The sequence below is a fragment of the Equus przewalskii genome, chromosome 10 (assembly GCF_037783145.1).
Source record: "Equus przewalskii isolate Varuska chromosome 10, EquPr2, whole genome shotgun sequence".
Classification (NCBI taxonomy): Eukaryota; Metazoa; Chordata; class Mammalia; order Perissodactyla; family Equidae; genus Equus; species Equus przewalskii.
In genome coordinates, this window is record NC_091840.1 from 2,164,356 (window position 1) to 2,185,995 (window position 21,640).

Below are 21,640 nucleotides of genomic sequence, written 5' to 3' on the forward strand. Positions count from 1 at the left end.
TGAGGATGGAGACAACAGGAAAACTGTAACATGTGATGTTTCCCTGTGCTCTTCCTGAAACTTGTCTGTAAGCTTGAAATTTTAACAAAAAGTTACAAAAATTTAAAAAAATGCTATAATAAATGGTTTTTAGTTCCACTCATAAAAGATCAACTGCCATGTAACTGTCTTATATCCATAAACAATGGGAAAACCGGAAAAAAATGTATGAAACAGCTGTTTTCAGACATTGACTACTGGGTACTGCAGCCTGTGATCTCTGAGAGAAGGGGATAAACGATGGCTCAGCTCACGGCCTGCAGGCGGTTGGCAGGCGGTTCCCGGCAGTCTCAGGCTGCTGCATGGGGCAGTGGACCCAGAGAGAGCCCAGCAGTCTAGTGAGCAGAGAAGACAGATGGGAGCTCCATGGAAGCTGAGGTGCCTGGAACTGGCAGGTCAGAGTGCAGAGGGGAGAGGGCTTCTGAGGTTTGCAGGGGAGGCCCCTTGTCTTTGAGTTCTTTCTGCTAGTGGGTGGGATGGAAACCCACGAGGTTGCAGAAAGAACCGCTGGAAGGCCCATAATTCCCAGAGCTCACCAAAAGGACTAGGAGGCTTTACAGTCCCCAAAGAAGAAAGGACTAAAGTCCACGAACTAAGCTTCCATCTTGAGAAACTAGAATCAGAAGAGCAAATTAAACCCAAAGTAAGCAGAATAAAAGAAGTAATGAAGATAAAAACAGGTACCAATAAAATGGAAAATGAAAACCAACAGAGAAATACTAACGAAACCAAAAGCTGGTTTTTTGAAAAATTTCCTTTAGCCAGAATGGTCATGACAAAGAGACGTCACAAATTACCAGTATCAGGAATGAATGAGGGGCTACCACTACAGATCCTACAGACTTTGAAAGGATCATGAGAAATAATGACAATCCTACTTCACCTCCTGGTGGCCTGATGCGGGTGAGCGGAAGCAGTAATGCATGCCCCAGCTGAAGCTACATGTAAACAGAGTTCAGAGTGTGTTGTAAATCTCTGGATTCGAAACAGTTGTTGAAAGTTTCTAAACCATGACATAGACCTGCAAGCACCTGGAATTTCCCCGCTTGAATATTCAGAACCAAAAACCAAGAACTTGAGAGCTTCACTGAGAACATCTTGTCACACATACCTTGTAGGCGATGCTGTTGAGAACTTTCATAGCCAAATCGGAAACATCTGGATAGGGATCTGCAGCCAGATGCAGTAACACTCTCCAAATTTGAGTGTAAACGCTATTGAAAGAAACTCCTAGGAAAGAGAAAAGGGAGATGTTTCAGTAACAAAGAGTTTCCACTGCATGCCTGGGCAGCTTCTGAGGTAGCTGCCTTTTCTGAAAACCTAAAGATGCTATCAGGAATAGATGCTTCAAAGTGCTGGGGTTGTGGGAAGCTTCTGTTTTGTTATTCTGGCAAGGGGCCCAGAGATTCAGGAATCCCAGCTGGTAAACGGGTTTGATTCCATCATTTCATCTTCTGAGTCTGGATCTTTTTAGAAGGAAAGATGAGTTAGAAAAGGGCAGGATTTCCTTGAAGGCCTTGACTGACTGGACAGTACTCCCTAGCTCCCAGAGTAGCATTAGATTTAACATCCCGATTTCTAGGAGCCGTCATGGCCCACTTGAGCAGTGCACCTTGGGTGAGAGTCCCCATCTGCACCTTGCTCTGCATTCAGGGTGTGCTCTGGGCTCCATGACTTACCAAGTCTTTGGCCTATACACCACATGCTGCACTACCCTGAGTTCCAAGGAAACCACAAAGGGTGTGCGTGATGTGACCTGAACCCTCCAGGATCTCCTAAGGCATCCGTATTTCCTCAGTGTGTGCTCTATGCAAGATCCTGTCTGTGTGCCTGGATGCCAAGGCAGATGAGACGGGATGTAAACACATGACAGGTAAATCGTGGACATGAAGGAAAGGAAAAGAGTGTTTACTGAGGGTCTTACCCAGTGAAGGCTGCTCAGTTTCATTTAATCCCTGCCAGCTGAGCCACAGGCATTACCCCTGGCATTACAGATGTATACAGCAAGGCCCAGCATCCAAAGGATGAAGGATTTGAACGCACACCTGTCTCACCTTCAAGCCAATGCCAGTTCCATGACACTGCGCTGCCTTGGGCAGCTACGATAAAGAGGATAAAGGGAGAGAGTGATTCCTTCTGTTGGGAGGGTAAGGAGCCAGGAAGCTCTTACAGAGACGCATAGAGGTGGGCTGTGAAGGGGAAGCAGGACTTTTCTCTTGGCCAAGACCTTCCTGGAGGGAAGGTCAGCAGAGCAAACAACCAACTGACATGGAGGTGATGGAGACACACAGAGCATTTGGAGAAGCAGCTGACCAAAACCTGGACACGCATATCAGAGATGACGATGGGGTGGTGAGTGCTCAGAAACCAAGTGGGGAGGAGCAGCAGGCAGCGGGGCTGAGCAGCACCCGGGGCGCGGGGACAGTGCAGGCTGAGGCAAGGGTCCAGATCTCTGGGAGGAGGCGGCCATGGAACTTGTGGCTCCACCGTGTTGGGTCTGGATAGGCAAAGGAGAAAAGGAAATCCTGGAAAAGGAAGCAGTCTGAGCAAAGGCTGGTTGCAGGATGCGGGAGCTGAGCTGGACGAGCAGATTGGAGGCTGACACGGCACCCTCACTCCTTCCTGGGGTGAATCTGGGGGCCAGGAAGCAGAGGTGGTGCTGCTCCCAAGAAGTGCGTGGTCGAATGGGGACACAGCCACATGTAACTGCATCCTTTATTTTGGGGGAAGCTAGACAATTTGTTTATTGAAAAGTAAGTGCTTGTTCAACAAAGAGCATTTCAGGTAAGCCATGATTCCATATCATTTAATTGGTCAACACCTAGTGAAGTTCCCTCTAGTGTTTATGAAGGAATTTAAACATCAGAAGTGGAATCAGAGGACGAAGTGTTTCTTGGTGAACACAATGGGTTTCATACAATACATTCAAATTAAAAAAAAGATAACAGAGGAAGTTGAGAATAAAAGTGTCGAGCATGTGTTTACGTAGATGCACATGGATATATCTTAGCTCACCGCACCCTACAGCCCCTAATCCGTAAAGAAAGGCACACCGCTTCGCCTCAGCTCGCATGGGGACAGTGTGTATTTACGCTGTCCAGTGGCTGCCTACTCCAGCACCCTCTGCCGTCTGCAGAGGGATGGAGGCTAAGAAAGCCTCGTCCTCCCAGCCTGTGTGGGCACGGCCGCTCTCCTGAGGTGACCACCATGGAAAAAACACATTCCAGTGAGCGCTTACAGAGATCCCAGGGTATGGGCCGCACCAGCTCAGCGTGGTTCTGAGAAGAGATGCTCATGGCTGCCCACCTCTGGATGATTATACAGAAACACAGCTGCCGTGCAGGGCAGATCGCTGAGAGGCTGGGGCCAGAAAAGGCATTTGTCTCACCACGGCAGGGTGAGGGGCGTCCTACCCAGAGGAAACGCTCCTTCAGAGCAACACCCGCCTCACGTGTTCACTTGCAGTGTGTGCATTCAGCAGCCAGTTCTGAGAGCCTGCTGTGCGAGGACAGCAGCTGACATAGGCCCCGTGGCCCACAGGAACCAGGAGTGGGGCGTGGCGGGTTCAGTACAAATCTGGACCTGCAACAGGTGACATCCGTCAGGCAAACGCACTCTCGCTCGGAGGCGACCACGCGTTCTGGGGAAGGGTTCACAGGAAAACGCACGGTTTCCTTCCCATGGGCCTCCCGCACTCTTTAATTTAGGAACAGAGCAAGAACCTTCCAACTCGCACATTCCATGGTGCTGGGACACCGGTCCAGATTGACGACCAAAGTCTAAGGAAAGTTTGGTAAAATCAGTCCAGAATTTCTGTGAGAAGACTTCCTAAAATGGACTCTTCCCTCCAGGCAGACGGCCTGCCCGCAGCGCCCGTCGACTCTTCCCTCCAGGCAGATGGCCTGCCCGCAGGACTGAGCCGTCTGCTGCGCCAGGCCACCAGCTGCTGCTGCTTTGCCTTCCTCCAGAGGAGGCACAAGTGGGAGGCTCCGAGCGCTCAGACGGCCCTGGGTGCAGGGCACACGAGGAGACACGCTCTCTTGGACACAGCTGGCTCAGGAGGGAGCCAACCCATGAGCGGAGGAAGGCGGTCTCCCTTCGTCACAAACGTGCACGGGAGTTCTTATGAAGGCTCCTCAAACTCATCACAGCCACTGTGCGAAATTCTTTCCCTTCCATTGTTTTCGGGCTCAGAGTGATGCACGGGCAGCTTCCCGAAGCGAAGCATGGCTGCGTGTGACAGGGAGCTGTGAAGGGAGAGTGGTGCCCAGAGCTAATACACCAGGTGGACTGTAGACAGGGGACCCTGGTTACCCCACACGGGAGTGCGCAGGAGGAGACCTCTGCGCCAGGGCAGGGAGGGGCGGCACAAGTGCGCTCACAATGGGCTTGTCAGCACTTGCTGTCAGCAGCGGTCTACAGCAGATTCCCAGCAGCGAGGGCCTGAATCCCAGGGCCCTTGGTGACCGTGAGGAAAGGGCACAGGGCAGTGTCCTTCCCAGCGGTGTGACCTCAGGCCATGGACTGGGGGTAGCGGACGCAGACTCGGGGGGGAGGTGGCACAGGGCTGTGGGCACATAGACCACTGCCGATAGAGGCCTGGTGTGGCTGTGCACAGAGGAAGGTGGCACTTGACAGCCGCCACTGTCCTTGACTGCACAACATTTTAATTATTACTGTTGCTGACTTCCTTGCAGATTTCTCCTTTGACATAATACTGTTTGTGATTCAACAGGGAATTTAAACTCTAATTTTTGTTGGTGCCTTTGGCCACAGTGAACAGTATAACTATTTACTGGTAAAACATGAAACCGGGCCACGGCATTGCTGCCTTTATTTCACTTCTTTTCTCAGTTCGGCCGCCCAGGGCCGGCCCCTGGGGGACAGGGAGCCCAGGAGGCTTCTGGGCTGGAATGCTCAGAGAGGGCCCTGTGTCTAGCACTCGCTGAACTCCGCAGAAGTGCTGAGAACCTATTTTCGTGTCTAGACTACCATAATAAAAGATGATAACTAATGGTTTTAGGAGTTATTTTTCAGAGCAATGGCCACAACTTTCTAAATAGTATAAGATGTAGGAAAATTTGCTCAGAGCTTTGTGGCCAACTCCGGATTCCAGGAGTCCCTCGGGCTGGCAGAGCAGCTCAGAGAAAGAGGGCTGCAGTCCCGCTGGAGGCAGGGGCTGCCCCCTTACCTGGGCCTCAGGGGTCACCTACTCTGACACTCTGTTGGGCGACGTGGGGCCCCTCTCCGGGAGTCAGTTCCCCGGCCTGGAGCTTCTGCATCTGTCCTCTTTGTGATGCTCCTCCTGTTGCTGGGGGCCCTGAGGTGACTCCTGTCTGCTCAGGGGCTGCGCCCACGACTCAGTTTCTTTAGGAGGAGCACCCTTCCTTCCTCCACCTGCCTGCTGGAGGTGGGGGCCCAGCCTGGCGCAGAGAGGACCCAAGGACAGAGCGCCGCCTGGACCGAGGCAGCCGACATGTCTGCCATCATCCTTTTGGCGACGTTCCTCAGTGTCCCTATGAGACACACTTAATGACGGCCTTTAATCAAGGGTTTTGGCTATAAAAACATCATTAATCTTGTGGCATCGGAAAACAATGCTGTTCATTTTCTCACCACCCCTTTCCGACAAGAAGAAATCAAACTAATGGGTTGTAAAGCCTTCCCTCAGAACGTGCGTGGTTCCTCTGGCAACAGCCCCACTTCTCCTTCTTGTTGACTGAGCTCCTCTGCTGTTCGAGAGGAAACCAGCACCCCTCGATGTCCCGAGCTCATGACTGGGGTCTCCAGAGCTGCACGGGGGGCTTGCGAAGGATCCTTCCCTTAGGACTCCTTGGTGCTGAGGGGAGAAAGGGAAAGGAGGGAGGTGCTCCTTCCTGGCCAGTCCCGCTAACATGGATGGAACAGCGACACATGGCCACAGTCCGTGCAAGGCTCCCAGAGGCCTGGGTGAGGGCCAGAGACGACCACAGGGGCCCCAGGGTGGGAAGACAGCTCTGTTCTGCTGGGCCTCCAGGAATCTGGGCAGTGCCTGTGTTGCCCAGCTCCAGTCTCTCTGCTCCAATCTCTTCTCTGAGGGGTGTCGTCCTGACCCCCAGATTCTGAGTGAAGCGGAGGAGCTGGCACTTGAACCCAGCTTCATGCCAAATCCAGGTTTAGGTGTCAAGAGCATGCAGCCCAAGGTGAAGGGCAGGGCTCCGGGCCAGGTGCCCACTTTGAATCCTGGTCCTTCCCCTCCATAGCATCAGCTCCATCTTGGATTCATCACTATGGTAACAAATTTTAAATGGTATAAACTGCCAGCGAATCTAGCAGAGACACGAAAACCAGTGCCACCTTGGCCAGGCCTCTGATCTACATCTTACAAGTGCCTTGGGGACGAGAAGGTTTGCGCAGGGAAGTGCATTCACCTGTCCCCATGCTCCTCTTATGCCAAGTTCCCAGAACAGATATTAAGTCCCATCTGGCTCCCCTGGCACAGCTGTGACGAGACTCTGACCAAGAAGCAGAGTGACATGATTGGGGAAGATGGGATGCGCAGGCTGCCACCGACCCTTGAGGGGCTAGTGCCCAGCTGGAGCCAGGGCCAGGATGAGAAGTGCAGTGTGACCTGGTAGAGGAGGGCGGGTCATTGGGTATCAGGTTGGACCCCTGACATCTGGCACAAGCATCAGGCCCTCTCTTCACCACCGCTTCCTCCCACCTCTGGGCGTCAGGAATGCAGTGAGGCTCCGAGAGGAAGGAGAGGTGGGAGGGAGATGGATGGGCTAAGGGAGGCTGCCTGCCGCACATGAGCAAGAAATGGCAGCTTTACCAACACCTGGTAATGAAGATGGCAACTTCAGGCCTGGATGCAGCCAGGTCACGTGTGTAATGTGAACATATCCTGATGGGTCAGGAAAGGCCTCCCTGTGAGACTGCAGAATGTGGATGGCAGAGAGGAGCAGGAAATTACTGCTGGTTTACAGAGGTGGGTGCAGAATGGGGTATAAAGGCAGAGAGGTTGTCCAGGCCATACTCAGGGGCCAGCAGCTAGTCTGGGGGCGGCTGTCGGGCTCAGTAGGAGGGGCTCGTGATAAAGGCCAGGGGCTGTTTGCAGAAAGAAGGCCTTGAGTGTCGGGTCAGGAGAGAGCAAGATCTGAGAAGCCCTGACACGTGGTATGATGAGACTGGGGTGAGGGGCCTGGAAATGGAAAGAACCGATTGGAGGATCCACGAGGATGTCAGGCCAGACAGCTGAGTGAGAAGCAAGTGGGATGGAGACATCAAAGCAGCTTCCAGAATGTGAGGTGATATGGAGACCTGAGTTCCAACACAGATTTACAAACATGGGGCCAGGCATGGTTTAGGCACATGGGATCCACGCATGATCAAAGGAAGCCAGGCCCCTTCCCACAGGCTTCATCCGGTGGGGGGCAGCAGACACACGATTAAGCACAGGGTACAGCGGGTGGGACCAGAGGAGAGCTCTGGAGACACGGCTGGGGAGGGCCCAGAGCAAGGCGTTTTGGAGTGGGGCTGGTTTTAGGGGAAAAGATGGGATTAAATGGACGTTCTAGGTTCCCATGGTTTTGAAAACTTCTTTCCAAATATTCAGTGAAAGAGGCCAAAGAGATTGCTGTTTTTTGGTTGAAATCAAAGAAAAAAATTGGCTTTAAACAGGCAAATGCTGCAAGTAATGGGATTCTGTGGAGGTTATGAATTTTAAACACTTCTGTAAGCGCTGTAGCTTCCAGGTGGATGTGAGCGCTGCCTTATTGAATATGAATGAGCCAACTGTGGAGTGCAGCTACTTCATCTTCTTAACGCTCCTTCCAACTCCAGCTCATTTTGAAACTTTTCTACTCAAGTTTTCAAAGATTTGAATAATATGCAGATAAAACTCAGTTTTCTTCAGAAAAAGAAAGTTCAGGAGTCAGCTTTCAGTGACGAGGCTCTCAACTTTCTGGAAAAAGACAAGGAAGGGCCGAAGTGGGAGGAGTGAGCCGTGCGGAACACTCACGGAGACAGAAAATCCTGCTTCTTCTCCAGCTGCTGTGCTCTCCAACGTCAAGTGGCTGCAAATGAAAGATTGATTCTTCATCCCTTACGTTGCCAAGACCGGCTTCCCCAGCCCAGTAGCAAGGACAAAAGTGGCATTTAGCCATCAGAGACCAGAGCTGTGTTCCGGGCAGGAGGCAGGCCGAACGGCCCAGCTGGCCAAGGTGCGCTCTCCCGCCTTGGGCACGTCCAGGGGCACCTCAGACAGGCAGCACCAAACACCGGACTCAGCCAGTTAAACAATGGAAAGCCCAGGGTGTGAAGCTTCCATAGTCTTCACCAGCACACGAGGAGACTTCCACGTGACATTTAAGACATCCAGAGAGAGGGGAGTGCTGTGGGAAACATGGCCTCCAGGTGAAAGCGCTCGATGGTCCCATGATGACACGTGGCTTTAATGCTTCTCAGCTCACAGTTCCAGTTGCACAGTGTTTCTGCAAGCTCAGAAGACCAAGTTTAACATTTTTTTATTCATCTCCTGATGGCCAGCTATACACCTGAACAGAGGGTTGCAAAGTGGGTTAACACCGAGAACACAGGGTGGTGCTGGATAGCATCTGCTGCCAGGCGCCCAGACGAATGCGAAGTGGAAGGACGCAGTCAGGACGAGAGCCGAGGACGGCAGCAGTCGAAGCACGGGGACTAGTCAGGTCCTGCGACATGCCAGTCAAAGAGGGTGCCAGCTTGGGTGGCAGCAGTCGAAGCACGGGGACTAGTCAGGTCCTGCGACATGCCAGTCAAAGAGGGTGCCAGCTTGGGTAACAGCAGGGAGGCCGGGGAAGAGAGACGGGATGTCGGGTGCTCTGAAGGTGCTGAGGGCTGGGATTTGGGGGTGAGGGAAGAAGAGGAGTCACAGATGACAGCAGGCTTTAGGCCGAGAACCCAAGTCAGCCGCGGCCCCTCCGCAGAGGCGGGGGGGAAGGTATACTCTTGCGGGAGGGAATGGAGACCGGTGTTGCTAATACCACCTTTAAAGGCTGCAGCATTTATACGTTTACTTCCACATCTTTGTGCCCCTGATGCCTGGTGCACTGGGGGCACTTAGAAAATACTTGTTGAATGAATGAACGAACCTTCACGTTCTGAGAAAGAGCAAGCAGAAGAGATCTGGCTGTTTCATTCAGGGGATACCCGTGGAGACCGGAGGAGCAGGACGGGCATGCTGTGCAGGCAGGTCCTCATGGGCCGGTGGGCAAACTCCTGCCTGGCCACATCCAGCCAGCTGCTAGTTTGTGTATGGCTGCAAGCTAAGAATGGTTTTTATACTTATCCAGTGGTTAGAAAAAAAAATCAAGAGAAAGGAAGTATTTTGTGACGTGAACATTTTATGAAATTCAAACTTCAGTTCATAAATAAAGTATTATTGGAACATGGCCATGTTCACTTGTTCACATGCTGTGTTTGGATGCTTTGCTCCCCAGAGCCTGTACCACCTGCAAAGCTGAAAACATTCACTCTCTGGTCTCACAGAGAAAGTCTGCTGATCCCTGCTCTAACATAAAAGTTGGAAGGCAGCAGTCACCTTGATTTTGAGGTGGAGGAGGGAGGGGGCAGAGGTGGAGCTCGGCGGCTGAGACTGCCAAAGAACCACTCACAAGAGCTGTGCGGGGCCGCTGAGAAACGTGTGCTCGAAACACAGCACTACACCTTTTTATTTCTATTTTCTATGATTTAATATATTTTTTTCATTGTAGATATACTGTAAGTAGAAATATGAATTTAGATTCATATAGACCTAGGTTTTAAAAGGCAAGCCAGCCTGGGAACTTAGCCACTATATATATATAAACATTAATTCTATTAAAGGAATGTTTAAAATTCCAGGTGAAAACAAACGTCTTGCAAGTGACATTTGGAATCTACTTTATTGGCGAGTTTGAAGTACCTGTATTCAAGCTGACGCCAACCCTGTGCCTTCTGGCACATGGGATATTTTAGCAAACAACCAAATGCACAAGCCTGCAAGGTTATTTCTCAATTTAAATGGACAAGATGGCATTTTTGAGCTAAGTTCTTTGTTGTGTGTGGGTGTGTACGGTGAGCAAAGACCCCCCTTTCTGGTTCTTACTCCCCTGGGGCGGAGGTGGCATGGTAGCCACATCTGGATCCTACAGTCAATCTAGATTCTTCCAGGACACCAGAGAGACTTGCCTTACAGGAGTCACAGCAGACACCCGAGTCCCTTTCTAGGGCTGGCAGAGGACCAGTCTCTCACAGCTCACACAGGCAGCACTGGCAGACATGTTTGGACTGCCCTCCCCCTTCAGATCACGGCACCCACAAGTCAGAAATACTTAACACTATCATGTGATGCAAAGAGAAAGTATAAGCTCTAAGGAGAGGGATCATGATGGAAACAACAAATAACTTAGAACTGAACACCAATAAAAACAGTACCTACCACACTTGAGGGATGAGATGAGTGGTACCAAGAGAGAAAATTACAGATTAAAATTCTTATATTAGAAAGGAAGAAAGAGTGAAAGTTAACGAGCTATTTTTATTTTCAACTCCTGAAGTGAAAAAGAACAAGAGACTAAACTTAAAGAAAATAGAAGGAAATAAACACAAGAAAAGAAATCACTGGAACACAAAACAAAGGTATAATAATGAAGCATAGCAACACAGCAAAAGTTGAAAACACTAAAGAAATTAACAAATGTCTTGTAGGATTAATCAAGCAAAAAGGGCAAAAGCAAATATATAATAATAGGAATGAAAAGGGAGACATATCTATACAGACAACAGAGATGAAAAATCATGAGAATGCTCTGAACAACTTCATGGAAATAAACGAGAAAACTGAAATGGACATCTTAGAAAAATACAGCAGATCGAAGCTAAGGTACAAAGAAATAGACAACCTGAATGATCCTATGATCATCAAAGTAATGGAATCTTAACCTTAAACCTACTCACACGAAACTCTACTTAAGCCCAGGCAATTTTAGAGGCCAATTCTACCCAGACACCCAAAGAACATGTAACTTTGTCTTACACAGATTGTCCCAGAGAATGGGAAATGAGGGCATACTCCCTAACTAATTTTATGAAGCTAGTATAAACTTGATACCTAAATCAGACAAGGGAAGTACAAGATAAAAAAGTTATAGGCCAAATTCACCCATGAATACAGATGGAGAACATTCTAAAGAAAATACTGATGAACTTGATGCCATAATGTTAAAGTAAATTACCAAGTTGGGTTGACCCAGCAACGCAAGGGTGGTTTGATGGGACATACTAATCAGGCAGTTCACCAGCTGACAGAGCAAAGGGGCAAAAACATAGGATCATGCAAGAGCTATAGAAAAACATTCCATAAAATTCACTGAATTCATTTCATTTACAAAAAAGAAAACTTAACCAAGTAGAATAGAACAGGAATTTCTATAAACTGATAAAGACTATCCAACCAAAAACTCTATAGCAAACATCATATTTAAAGGTGAAAAGTTAGATATGTTTCCTTTACTCTCAGGAATGAAACTAAGACGTCCACTTACATTCCTTTTTGCCAGTAACAAATGGTCAAAAGAAAGATTATCACTTAAAAGTACAAAACTATAAAGTTTCTCAGAGAAATGCTTGTGACTTTTATGCAGAAAGTTGTAAACCGTATTAACAGACATTAAAGAAGACTTAAACAGTGCAAAGACAGCCACGTTCGGGGATGGGGCGCTCAACACCACAGAGACGCAATTCTCCCAACTGACCCATCAATTCAACGCAATGCCAAACAGCATCCCAGGAAAGCTGCTGTGGAAACAGAAAAGCTGATTATATAAAATTTATACAGCAAAGCAAAGGCTAAGAAGAGCCAGGACAATTTTGAAGCAAATACAAACTGAGGACTTGGCTCAAGAGTGTAGCCGTCGCAGCAGGTGGCATGTGCTTCACAGAACAGGATGAGGAACCTCCACACGGACCCTAACAGGCACTCCACCGACGACAGTGGTGATGCTGGAGGTCACCGGAGAAAGGACAGACTACTGATGAAAGGTATGGGGACAAGTGGTGATCCGTATGAGAAAAAATAAAATTGGTTTCCTACACCTCACCACACAGATTTGATTCAAGATATATTAAAGACATATAAAAAAATGACAATTTAAAATTTTAGAAGAAAATACAAGAGAATATCTTGAAGACACTAAGAAAAGAAAGAATTCAAGACACAAAAAGGTGCAAGTTACATAGAAAAAGATAAATTAAAATATAAAACTTGTGTGGTACAAAAGATACAATAAATGAAGCCATAGATGGGAAGAGTTACTTTCAATGAATATATTTGATCAGGATTAGTATCCAGAATAAGGATATACTCCTAAAAATTGGTAAGAAAAGGATAAATAATGCAATGGCAAAATCTGTAGGGCACTGAAGAGGTAATTCACAGGCGTGGAAACACGGCAGCCTGCCAGACACGTGGGCTCTCCCTTGCTGAAACCCAGGGAGGCGCAGCACCACCACAAGATGCCAGTTCTTGCATCCGACGGCAACAAGCCTGACCAGACCCAGCGTGGGGAGAACACGCAGCACAGGAACTTGTCCTCAGTGGAGCAGAAAGTGGCAGCACCTGTCGGGAGAGCCCTGACAGTGGCCGGTAAGGCTGCCCATGCACGTGCCCTTTGTGCAGTTTCACTGCTACTGACACAGCCAGACTCGCATGGGAGTCCGTGCTGGAGGGTGTCCACTGCAGCATGCTCCCACTCATATTTATTAGCACCTACTATGTGCCAGCACTGGATGTGGGGGGAGGACGTAGTAGTTGACAGAACAAAGTTCCTGGACTCATGGCTCTTATATTCCTGGGGAGAGAGAGACAGAGCCAGCCCAGATAGACAAGGACATATATAAGTCTGGCGGTAGAAAGTTCTCAGAAGAAAAACGAAACTGGAGAAGGGGGCAGAGAATGAGAGAGTGACCGTGGAAGGACTGTGCTAGACTCTGGCTGGGAGCCAGGAGGCTGCTTTCAAGGTGACACTGAGGCAGAATTCTGACTGAACCGAGGGAGCAGCCCAGAGAGTCTGGGAGCAGAGCTCTCGAGGCAAAGGGGTGGGGAGCCCAGAGGTGGGGGTGGGGGCGGGCCCAACTCCTGAGTTTGCTTATAGAAAACGGAGAACAAAAGAAGGGAAAATGAGAGCCAACCTGAGTGTCCATCAATAGGAGAAAGGACAGATGCTGCAGTTGTGGCAGACGATGAAAGTGAATGAACAAACTCGCATGGCCAGTGTGCGAAATATCGACTTGAGAGTAGAGAGAGAGGAGCGGCCTCATGAGGACACGCGCCACATGACGCCACTGATACCACGTGTGTGGCATTAAAGCCCGCGCAAGGGCCCACAGCGAGTTCTGGGGGCGTCCCAACAGTGGACGACAAGGACAGCCTCGGAGGAGGGCGCTGGGGCCTTAACCGCCTGCAGCTCCTGAAGCCGGGAGTAAAACAAACACGCGGCCATGTGGCGGATTAGCCTCTCCAAATTTCTGCGTGTCTAAAGTACGTCTTAATATTAAACACAACTCCAAATGAGGCCTGCTACACCGCTCTGGAGGTCAGAACGAGACACAGAAGGCTCGCCTGGTTAGGTCCTAAGTTTGCCACAGCGATGTGAAGATTGAGATTTACACAGTGAGAAAATAAGGTGAATTTCTACTTCCTTGGCTATGTCAGCAGGCCCGGCAGTAGAGCCCAGGCGCACACCAGTCAAGGCAGAACAAGAGACGAAACTGACCCTGAATTCACTTGCAGTTTGTGGGCAGCTGGTGTGAAATTGCTGGGATGGGTGCGTGGAAGCACGGAGGAGACCCTGCCAGTAGGTGTGGGCAGGGAAACCTGAAGACGGAAGGCCTTGTCTCCTCCAGGACCAGGGCCCTCCACTTGGGCGCCCACCTTCCCTGGGCGGGCATCGAGCTGCCGGATGCCATGCTGCCTATTAGATGCCAGCAGCCCCCATGGTCCCTGCTGTGACACCAAAATGTCTCCTGGGGGCAAAGTCACTCCGGCTGAGCACCACTGTCCTGTGATACTGGGAGTTCAGCACGCGTGAAGACGGACTGAAGGTTCTAGCAGTGTTCCCACACAACAAAGCCGGCTAGCCCAGACATCCCTGGGAGGGCTTGTAAAGTATCACCAGATCAAAATTAAAGTGACTGAAGCTTTCCTGCTGCCCACAGCAAAAGCTTCTTCTCACCTCCTCACATTTAACTTCCACCCTTCCACTGAGACAGCCCTCACGCCCCCTCACCTGATCAACATTAAGGTCCGTGCTGTCTCAGGGAGTAGAGAGCACCCCTGGGTGCCAAGAGGACAGATCGGGAAGCAGGGAGCAGAGCGAGGGCGGCGGGACTCACCTATGAGAGAGTTGAGGGAGGAGTAGGAGCTGACGCGGCGCATCTTGTCGATGGTCTCGAAGGAGAGGATGTACTCCTCATTCTCTGGGCTGCCCAGGGTGCTGCTGGCGCTGCTGCTGGTGCTCAGGTTTCCGGGGGAGAACGCCACAGAGCTGCCGGCTGGCCCAGACACCACGGCGAAAGGAAGTCAGTGTGGAGTTCCCAGGACCCTCCTTTTGGTCTCACAAGTAACGGCATATGACTGAAATGTGGGTTTCACGCACACCCCTCCCTAACCTCTGGAGGCGGGCTCGTTCCCCAGCATTCCGCCAGGCCACTGGGAGGCAGGCACGCCTGGCCCCGGGAGCCAACTCCGCTGTGCCTGTGCCTGCCTTCTGCAAGCCGTCAGGTGACCCCTGGCTGCGTCCGGGGCTGAACTACCACTTCTCTGTACGAACGCCTGCCAATCACCAGGGCAGCAGATGGGACAGCAGGGCACACACTCATGGCAGAGGAGGGGGGCACTTCTGCACATAAGATGTTTCAGAAAATAAACCCCACAACTGTTCCAACCCAAGAACCCAATTCCCAGTGTCTTACATTCTTCAGTCAAGCTCAGATTCTGCAAAGATTTGTTCAAGCTTCTAGCAGTGGTGACTGCCCGAATGTTTCCATAGGAACTCACGGAACGGAGCCTGGGTGTGCAGGGGCTGTCCCGTACTGGGGTCAAACTCCCGCCCTCTAGTGGGAAAGAAGGAGAAAGAAGAGTTAATGGTGGGATCAGCTACACCGACAGGTGACAGCAGCTGGTCCCTGGATGAGCAGATGCCACCAGCAGGGCCTACAGCTCATCAAGGATCCCTGACACATGTGGGTAGGGGTGAGCCAGCCAAAGCTGGACAAAGTGCCAGCAGGGCAGGAGGGGAGGTGTAAGGAGCAAATGCCGGCCACTCTGTGAGAGTTCAATTAAGAAAGAGCAGGGAGCAGGGCTGGTGACCGTGGCCTCTCCGAGAGCAGCACCAGGCGCCCTGTGACGCACTGCGGCCGCTGCCCTGGAAGCTCAGCAGGATCAGCGCTGGCAGGACCTCCATCTGCTGGCTCCGCGCTCCCTCTGGCGCACCAGCTGTTCCCAGTGAGCAAGTTCCCTCTCGGTTTCCCTTCCCTGATGCACTGAAAGCAGTCATGCTTTCCTTACTGATCACGAGCCCTCCTTCCTGCAGAGACGGCTGTGTTCTGGGGGGAGGGATGATGATGCAATGTAAATCCGGGAACATGGAAAATGTGAAAAAAGGAGCTGCCTAACATGACTCACTGAAGCACAAAACGGATGACAACGTGACGACATTACTCATCACAGGAAGAGAGGTAACATGCTTTTCTGTAAGCCCCTACTGCACGCAGTGTGCCATCCTTTGAGATTTCCAAAAAGGGTGAAAAGGAAGGGAAAGAGTCAGAGGGTCCGTGTGGCCCCTTTTCCCACTCTTTCTATTCTGCTAAATGCCTGGGAAGATGGGAGTCGCAGGGGCCACTCAAAACAGATATCTGAGCGGCAAGGACTTGATATCCGAGCCCAGGTTCCAGCCAAGCTGAGGAGTTCGCTGAGTTCCGACGCAGGGTCCCTGGTGTACAGGAACCGGCCAGGCGAGCTCCTCAGGCTTCACGAGTTACGATGCCGTACCTGTGGTTGCTGGGGAAGGCAAGGGGTAGTTCTTTTCCTCTTCCATGAACTGCAAGGCCACGGTGCAGAAATTGCTTTCGTACTGAACTACAAGATGACTCAGAGCCACCACCAGTTCCTGCCGAGAGGGAGAAGGGACAGTAACACTTACTGATGGCTGGAGGATGACCCCAGAAAAGCAGTGAGACTTAAAATTGAATGCCGGATGCTTGAGTCACCACAGAAAGAAGGAAGGTTAAGCCAAACTGGGCACTCCATGTATCACAGGCCACTGGCCACGGGGACCTCAAGGAATGCACCTGAATGCCTGACAGTGACAGCTGGCCACTGGATATGAGCAACACGGCTGGCAGGTTTCATAAGGACACAAGTATGGATGACACCCCCACAATGGGAAAGGCAAGAGACCCACAGCCTCCTGTATGTGGTCAGTCCTGTGACCAGGCCGAGACGCCCCTTGATTAGACTTGACAGTTTGCTGGGCCGTTTGAATCCTCGGCACAGTAAAGCAGATGCATCTGACAAGCTGAGGCATGCTCTTTTACTAAATGCAAAACTTTCACAGATATTTTAGTTTCTAGTCCCTAAAAAGGAACGAGAAAGTTCTAGAATGAAAACAAGATCTTTAGTCCCAATTGCCTCAGTCCAAGGAGATGAATACAATTTACCTCTCGGGACGGTTAGTGCTATAACATGAGTGCCTGGAGATCCTAAAAGTCATAGGGAAACAGAATTGGAATGTAGGTTTATACCACTCTTCTCATCACGGTTCAAATAGTTCCAACAACTTCAACTTTATCTGCTCTTTGTTCCCGCAAAATATCTAGCAGAAACCCAAGGTGTGTGAGAATGCTTGCTTGCTACGTAAATTCCCCTAGCCCCCCAAGGCTGGGAGAGCTCTGCTGAGGTGCCGAGGTCTCTGCAGCGGCTGGACAAGCCAGGCTCCGGACGGGGGCTCCTAGGGTCCTCTCACTCGCCGCCCCTCTCCTCTCCATTGAGGCTGCGCCCACCTCGACCTCCCACGCTCCTTGCCTCTCCCGTCACAGTTGTGGACCACTACCGAGCCCACTCCTCGCTGTCCCATCTCTCCTCACGTTCCAGGCGGGCCTTTCCAACTGCTGGCCATGCATCTCCACCTATTGCTCACCCGAATCCTAAGCTTAACCCGCCCAGCTACCTGCCAGCAGCACCCCTTTCCATTCAGCTCCTGCCAGGGGCCTCTCGGCTTGTGCCCACGGAATCACAAACCACAAGCTCAGGTTAGAACTGCCCTGACCCAACCCTCTCTGCCCTAGCCCCACCTCCCATCCTGTCAGTCCCCAAGTCTAACTGTGCTGAGCCTCCGGCGCCTGACGAGCTTCGCCATGCCCACTGCCAACACCCCAGGCTGGCACTTGTCTCCAGCTGCCAACATGGCTGCCTACCTCCTCCTGCAAACCAGAGCCCAGCCTGCATTTCCTGTGCAAGGGACTAACATGCTGCTGAGATGGGTCGCCCATGGGGCCACTCAGTGAAGATGAAGTCTGCATCATCTTCCAAAAACACCGTGTATTTTCCCCTTTGCTCTGATATAAAGTAAAAAAGCTCGTGCTGGGCCCTGAAACAGAGGACTTCATCCCTAGGTCCTGGACCCTTTGGTTCAGGGATACTCAACAAAGGGGAACACAAGAGCGTGGCCCACACCTGAGAGGCTGCATGCCAAGCAGTCCCTGCCGGGGAGGCAGGCCACTGGAGGGTGGCTGCTGCTGGCCGTGGGCTCCTGCCACGTCTGACAGCCCGCCTATTGGGCTTTACTCTGACCACAGAACACAGATGCGTGCATAGCCCCGGGATGCTGGTGCAGAAGGAATCAGAGGTCTGGCAGGAGTGTGCAGGACGGGACGCGGGGAGCTTGCTGTAGTCTCAGCTTTTGGAAGACGGTTCAACATAGCACTCTAGCATTTAGACACGCGACCCGTCCCCTCTGGCCAGCGGCATATCTCACCTGGGCGGCCTCAGCCTCTCATGGCAGAGTTGGTCCTGCCTTCCTCCAAACCTCTACCCTCTGCTCACACTCGGAACAAAACAAGGCCTTGCTCACCAGGGTCTCAGTTGCCTCCTGGCCCCTTGTGCCCACGTCCTCAATCCGGCATGGCCCTTTGAGCGAGCCGTGCCTCCCGCTCTGGGCCTTGGGACGCGCTACTCCTCTGCCTGGAAAGACCTCCCAACCCCCCCGGGCTCAGCCTTGCTTCCACCAGGCCGCTGCTCAGATACCTCCCCCGAGCGTCCTGCCTGCGCCCAGGGCCCCTCCAGACACTCTACCATCACCTGCTTTACTTTCCTTCCGAGCACGAGCCACCTGCCCCATCACATAGCGGTCTGTTCAGTCGCCAACCTGCCCCACCTCCAGGTGTGCGTTCTCCAGAGACTGGCACACAGGAAGGGTTAACAGGTGAACATTGTCACCTTTAGCACAGGGCTCATTGTGCAAAGTGAGGTGTCACAGGATTCAGGGACGTCATGCCTGGGCACATGCACTGCCCCCAGGGGCATCCAGCTAACGCTCCTCTGTGGTCACGTGGAAGGTGGGACCATGTGCCCTCCTGGGCTCCTCTCTGCGGTCTCTGCGCGCTGACTGCCACCTCCTCATCTCCTCCCCTGGGGGCTGCCCCCACTCCATGTTTCCAACAACAGAGTACTGGCTGGCATTTGTTTTGTGGCCCACGGCCATGGAGCGTCAGACTCGGCCCCTGGAACCGTGGCAGGACAGAGCAGTGCTCTGGGAGAAGAGCACGTTTGTTCCAATGAGGACACCCTCTGGGCTTGCTTCTAGGGAAAGGTGCTCTGGCCCAAGTGGCTCATCCCCCCGTGTCTCCTGGGCCCCAGGGGTGCCGAAGGGCAACAGCCTCTGAAATTGCATCCTCTCTCCCACCCACCACTGCCCCACTCTCCCTAACCCTCCACATGTCCTGTGTGTCCACAGCAAATATCACCTTGTCCACTTATTTAACAGGCCTGCTGCTGGCTGGCTGGCTCCCCCGTTAGCACGTAAACTCCTTGAAGGCAGTGAAGGGTCAGGGCCTGACGCGCTGCCTGTAACTCTGCAGACACTCAAACAGCTGTTCAAAGGATGAAGTCCTCAGGCACTGTTGCAGAAGGTGCACTCCTGGCAAACTGCCCTTGGGATTAGGAGCCCCCGCCCTGTAGCCTCACCATCACTGCCCCTCCCGCTTGCTCCATGCTCCAGCCACACGAACAATAGGCAGCCCCTGGGGGTGCCATGGTCTTTCACACCCCTGGGCCTTCGCACACACTCCTCCTGCCTCACCTGCTCCTTTCCTCACTGGCTCCTGGCTGCTCATCCTTCATAATCAAGGTACAAGTTCCTCCCTGTGAAAGCCTGCTGACCCCTCTCCCCCACAGGAGGTTGGGGCAGGCACCACTCTGATGCGTTCTGGAGAACTCCGGGCCTCCCTCTGAGATACTACTCATTTACAAGTGCTTCAGCACAGTCACTGGTCCCAAGTCTGCCTCTTTAACTAGACTGCATGCTCCTTGAAGGCAGGGCTGTCTTCCACTCTGCACTCCAGGGCCCCGTATGCAGAAGAACGCGACACTGAGCCCGGGAATGGATGAACAAGCAGAAGGAAGAAAGAGCCTTCTCTGCCTCTAGAGGAAGTCGCACCCCTGGTCAGCAGGACAGGCTCTGACATGCGGCCTGCACCTCTAGCATGCAGGCACAGCATGCAGCCCCCAGGCAAGGCAAATGCCATCCTGCCCGCAGTAAAGACTCAGTGACATGTGAGCACTCTAGTACCCAGAACCCACACCTCTGCAAAGGGACAGCGAATGGATCACAGCCGGAGGCCCAGCTGGCAGCCCAGGGGCCACCTGGAAGCACTCGGGGCTGCACTCGAGAGCACAGTGGTCCCAGTGGCTCCTGGTGACTTCAGTGACCACTCTCCTGATACTGGGAACTCAGAGGGACATTCTTTTTATTTTTATTAAAATTCATGTTTAAGTTTTTTGGAAAGAAGAAAAGCTTTCCTTTCTTTAAAGGAATGTTAACAGGCAACTAAAGCAAGGGCAGATTTGCTGCTTTGATCGGTGATGTTCATAATAAAGGCAATTTGAGGCAGGAACGAGAAGACTTTGGCTCGGGCTAACGAACGGGAACCAGCTTCAGACAGACTGGGGACGATGAGAACCTCAAGATAAGAATGCCAGGACCAAGGGAAGGGATCTCTAGCATCTCATTTCACATTTGTAACCTTTCTCTAGATCTCTGGCAGTTAATAACTTGGTTCATTCCTCTCTGAAGGGAACATGAGACAGAATGAGCCACTCCATGTTTGAGTCTGGCTGAAGTGAACTTGTCAGACAACGTCCCTCGCAAGGCAATCAGTGGGGTCTACTCTCCAAACAGGCAAACCAGTCCCAAACCACACCCGTCTTCTGACAACCCAGCCTCCCTCTCCCCAGGACAGCGATCTCAGCAATGCTGGGAGGGCAGCTGACACCTTGAGAGGATGAGATGCAAGCCCGTGGCCACCTCCAGAGAGCGCTGCCTTCCTGAGCACCGAACAGAGCAGTGTCTGCTCCAGGGCAGCCTTTCAAGTTCACCATGAGACACGACCACCAGCGTCCCTCCAGTGGCCCCTTGTGGCTGAGGGGGGGAGGGGGAATCAAGCTATGCTGAGCCAATTCCGACAGGGATGTGAGATCCTGGATGGAAATCCTTGATATTTCTACATCCAAACAGACAAGCACAAGTTTTCCACTTTATAGAACCGTTTCGTTCAGTTGCTGACAAACGTGGGGGCGGGGAGGGGAATACGCTACACGAAACTTTCCGTCTGTCTGTGGGTGTCTACTGCTCTTTTGAATCTACATGATGTGTGTGTGCGTTGCTCCCAGGCAGGAAGGAGCCTATTATACAAGCTGCCAGTAGACGTAGCCTGTTAAATGCCTTTAAATGAAGCAAACACACGAGTATCTGGTGAAGAAATGCACTTTGGAGAGAAGGAAACACATTTAAATGTCTGCTCTCAAAAGGACGTGTGCCAGCAGGAAGGGAGCGCGCTCTGCGCGGTCAGGGTCACCGGCTCAGACCCTGGGTGTCGTGGGAGACTGGCTGCCAGGCGCTCTGCCGCTGCCTGCGGAGCTGGGGGGGCACACACCTTCCGGACCACGGGACTCCCGTCGTTGATCAGCTGGGCCAGCATCATGGCCACATTGTGGTCGATGGTGGTCGAGTGGTCGGTCCTCTCTGCAGAGTTGCCCACAAACGTCCCGAGGGCAAAGACTGCTGCGCAGCGCACCTGCAAGACAGGGACAGGGTCAGAGTCACGCCCACGGCTGGCTGTTTGGGTCTGAACTCTGCCAGGGCCACCCGTAGGGTAATCTGATTCAGTTCGGTTAATTCGATTCCAGGAGTTTCATTACACAGTCCTCGAAGCCCAGTTCTACTCATATTGATGGAGCAAAAATGGAGGAAGAGACAAAAGGAGGAATCCTCACGGCCCCAGCTCGAGGGGCTGGAGACAGATTGTAGAGGTCGGAAGTTCTGGA

At 51.9% G+C, this 21,640-nt stretch overlaps 1 protein-coding gene across 23 annotated transcripts in view; it reads right to left on the reverse strand.

Annotated features, from left to right (window-relative positions):
* The window catches only part of RPTOR (regulatory associated protein of MTOR complex 1), a 404,605-nt gene that overhangs the window by 52,067 nt on the left and 330,898 nt on the right, over positions 1–21,640 (reverse strand). For all 23 annotated transcript variants that reach the window (XR_011523252.1, XR_011523251.1, XM_008514448.2 and 20 more), the window contains 5 exons: positions 21,250–21,390; positions 16,091–16,208; positions 15,013–15,153; positions 14,434–14,592; positions 1,151–1,269 (listed from right to left, as the gene is read on the reverse strand). Coding sequence is in view for 21 of the 23 variants with exons in the window: in XM_008514448.2 (XP_008512670.1) it covers positions 1,151–1,269; positions 14,434–14,592; positions 15,013–15,153; positions 16,091–16,208; positions 21,250–21,390 (678 nt within the window). In the remaining 2 variants the exon portion in view is untranslated. The remainder of the gene's footprint in view (positions 1–1,150; positions 1,270–14,433; positions 14,593–15,012; positions 15,154–16,090; positions 16,209–21,249; positions 21,391–21,640) is intronic.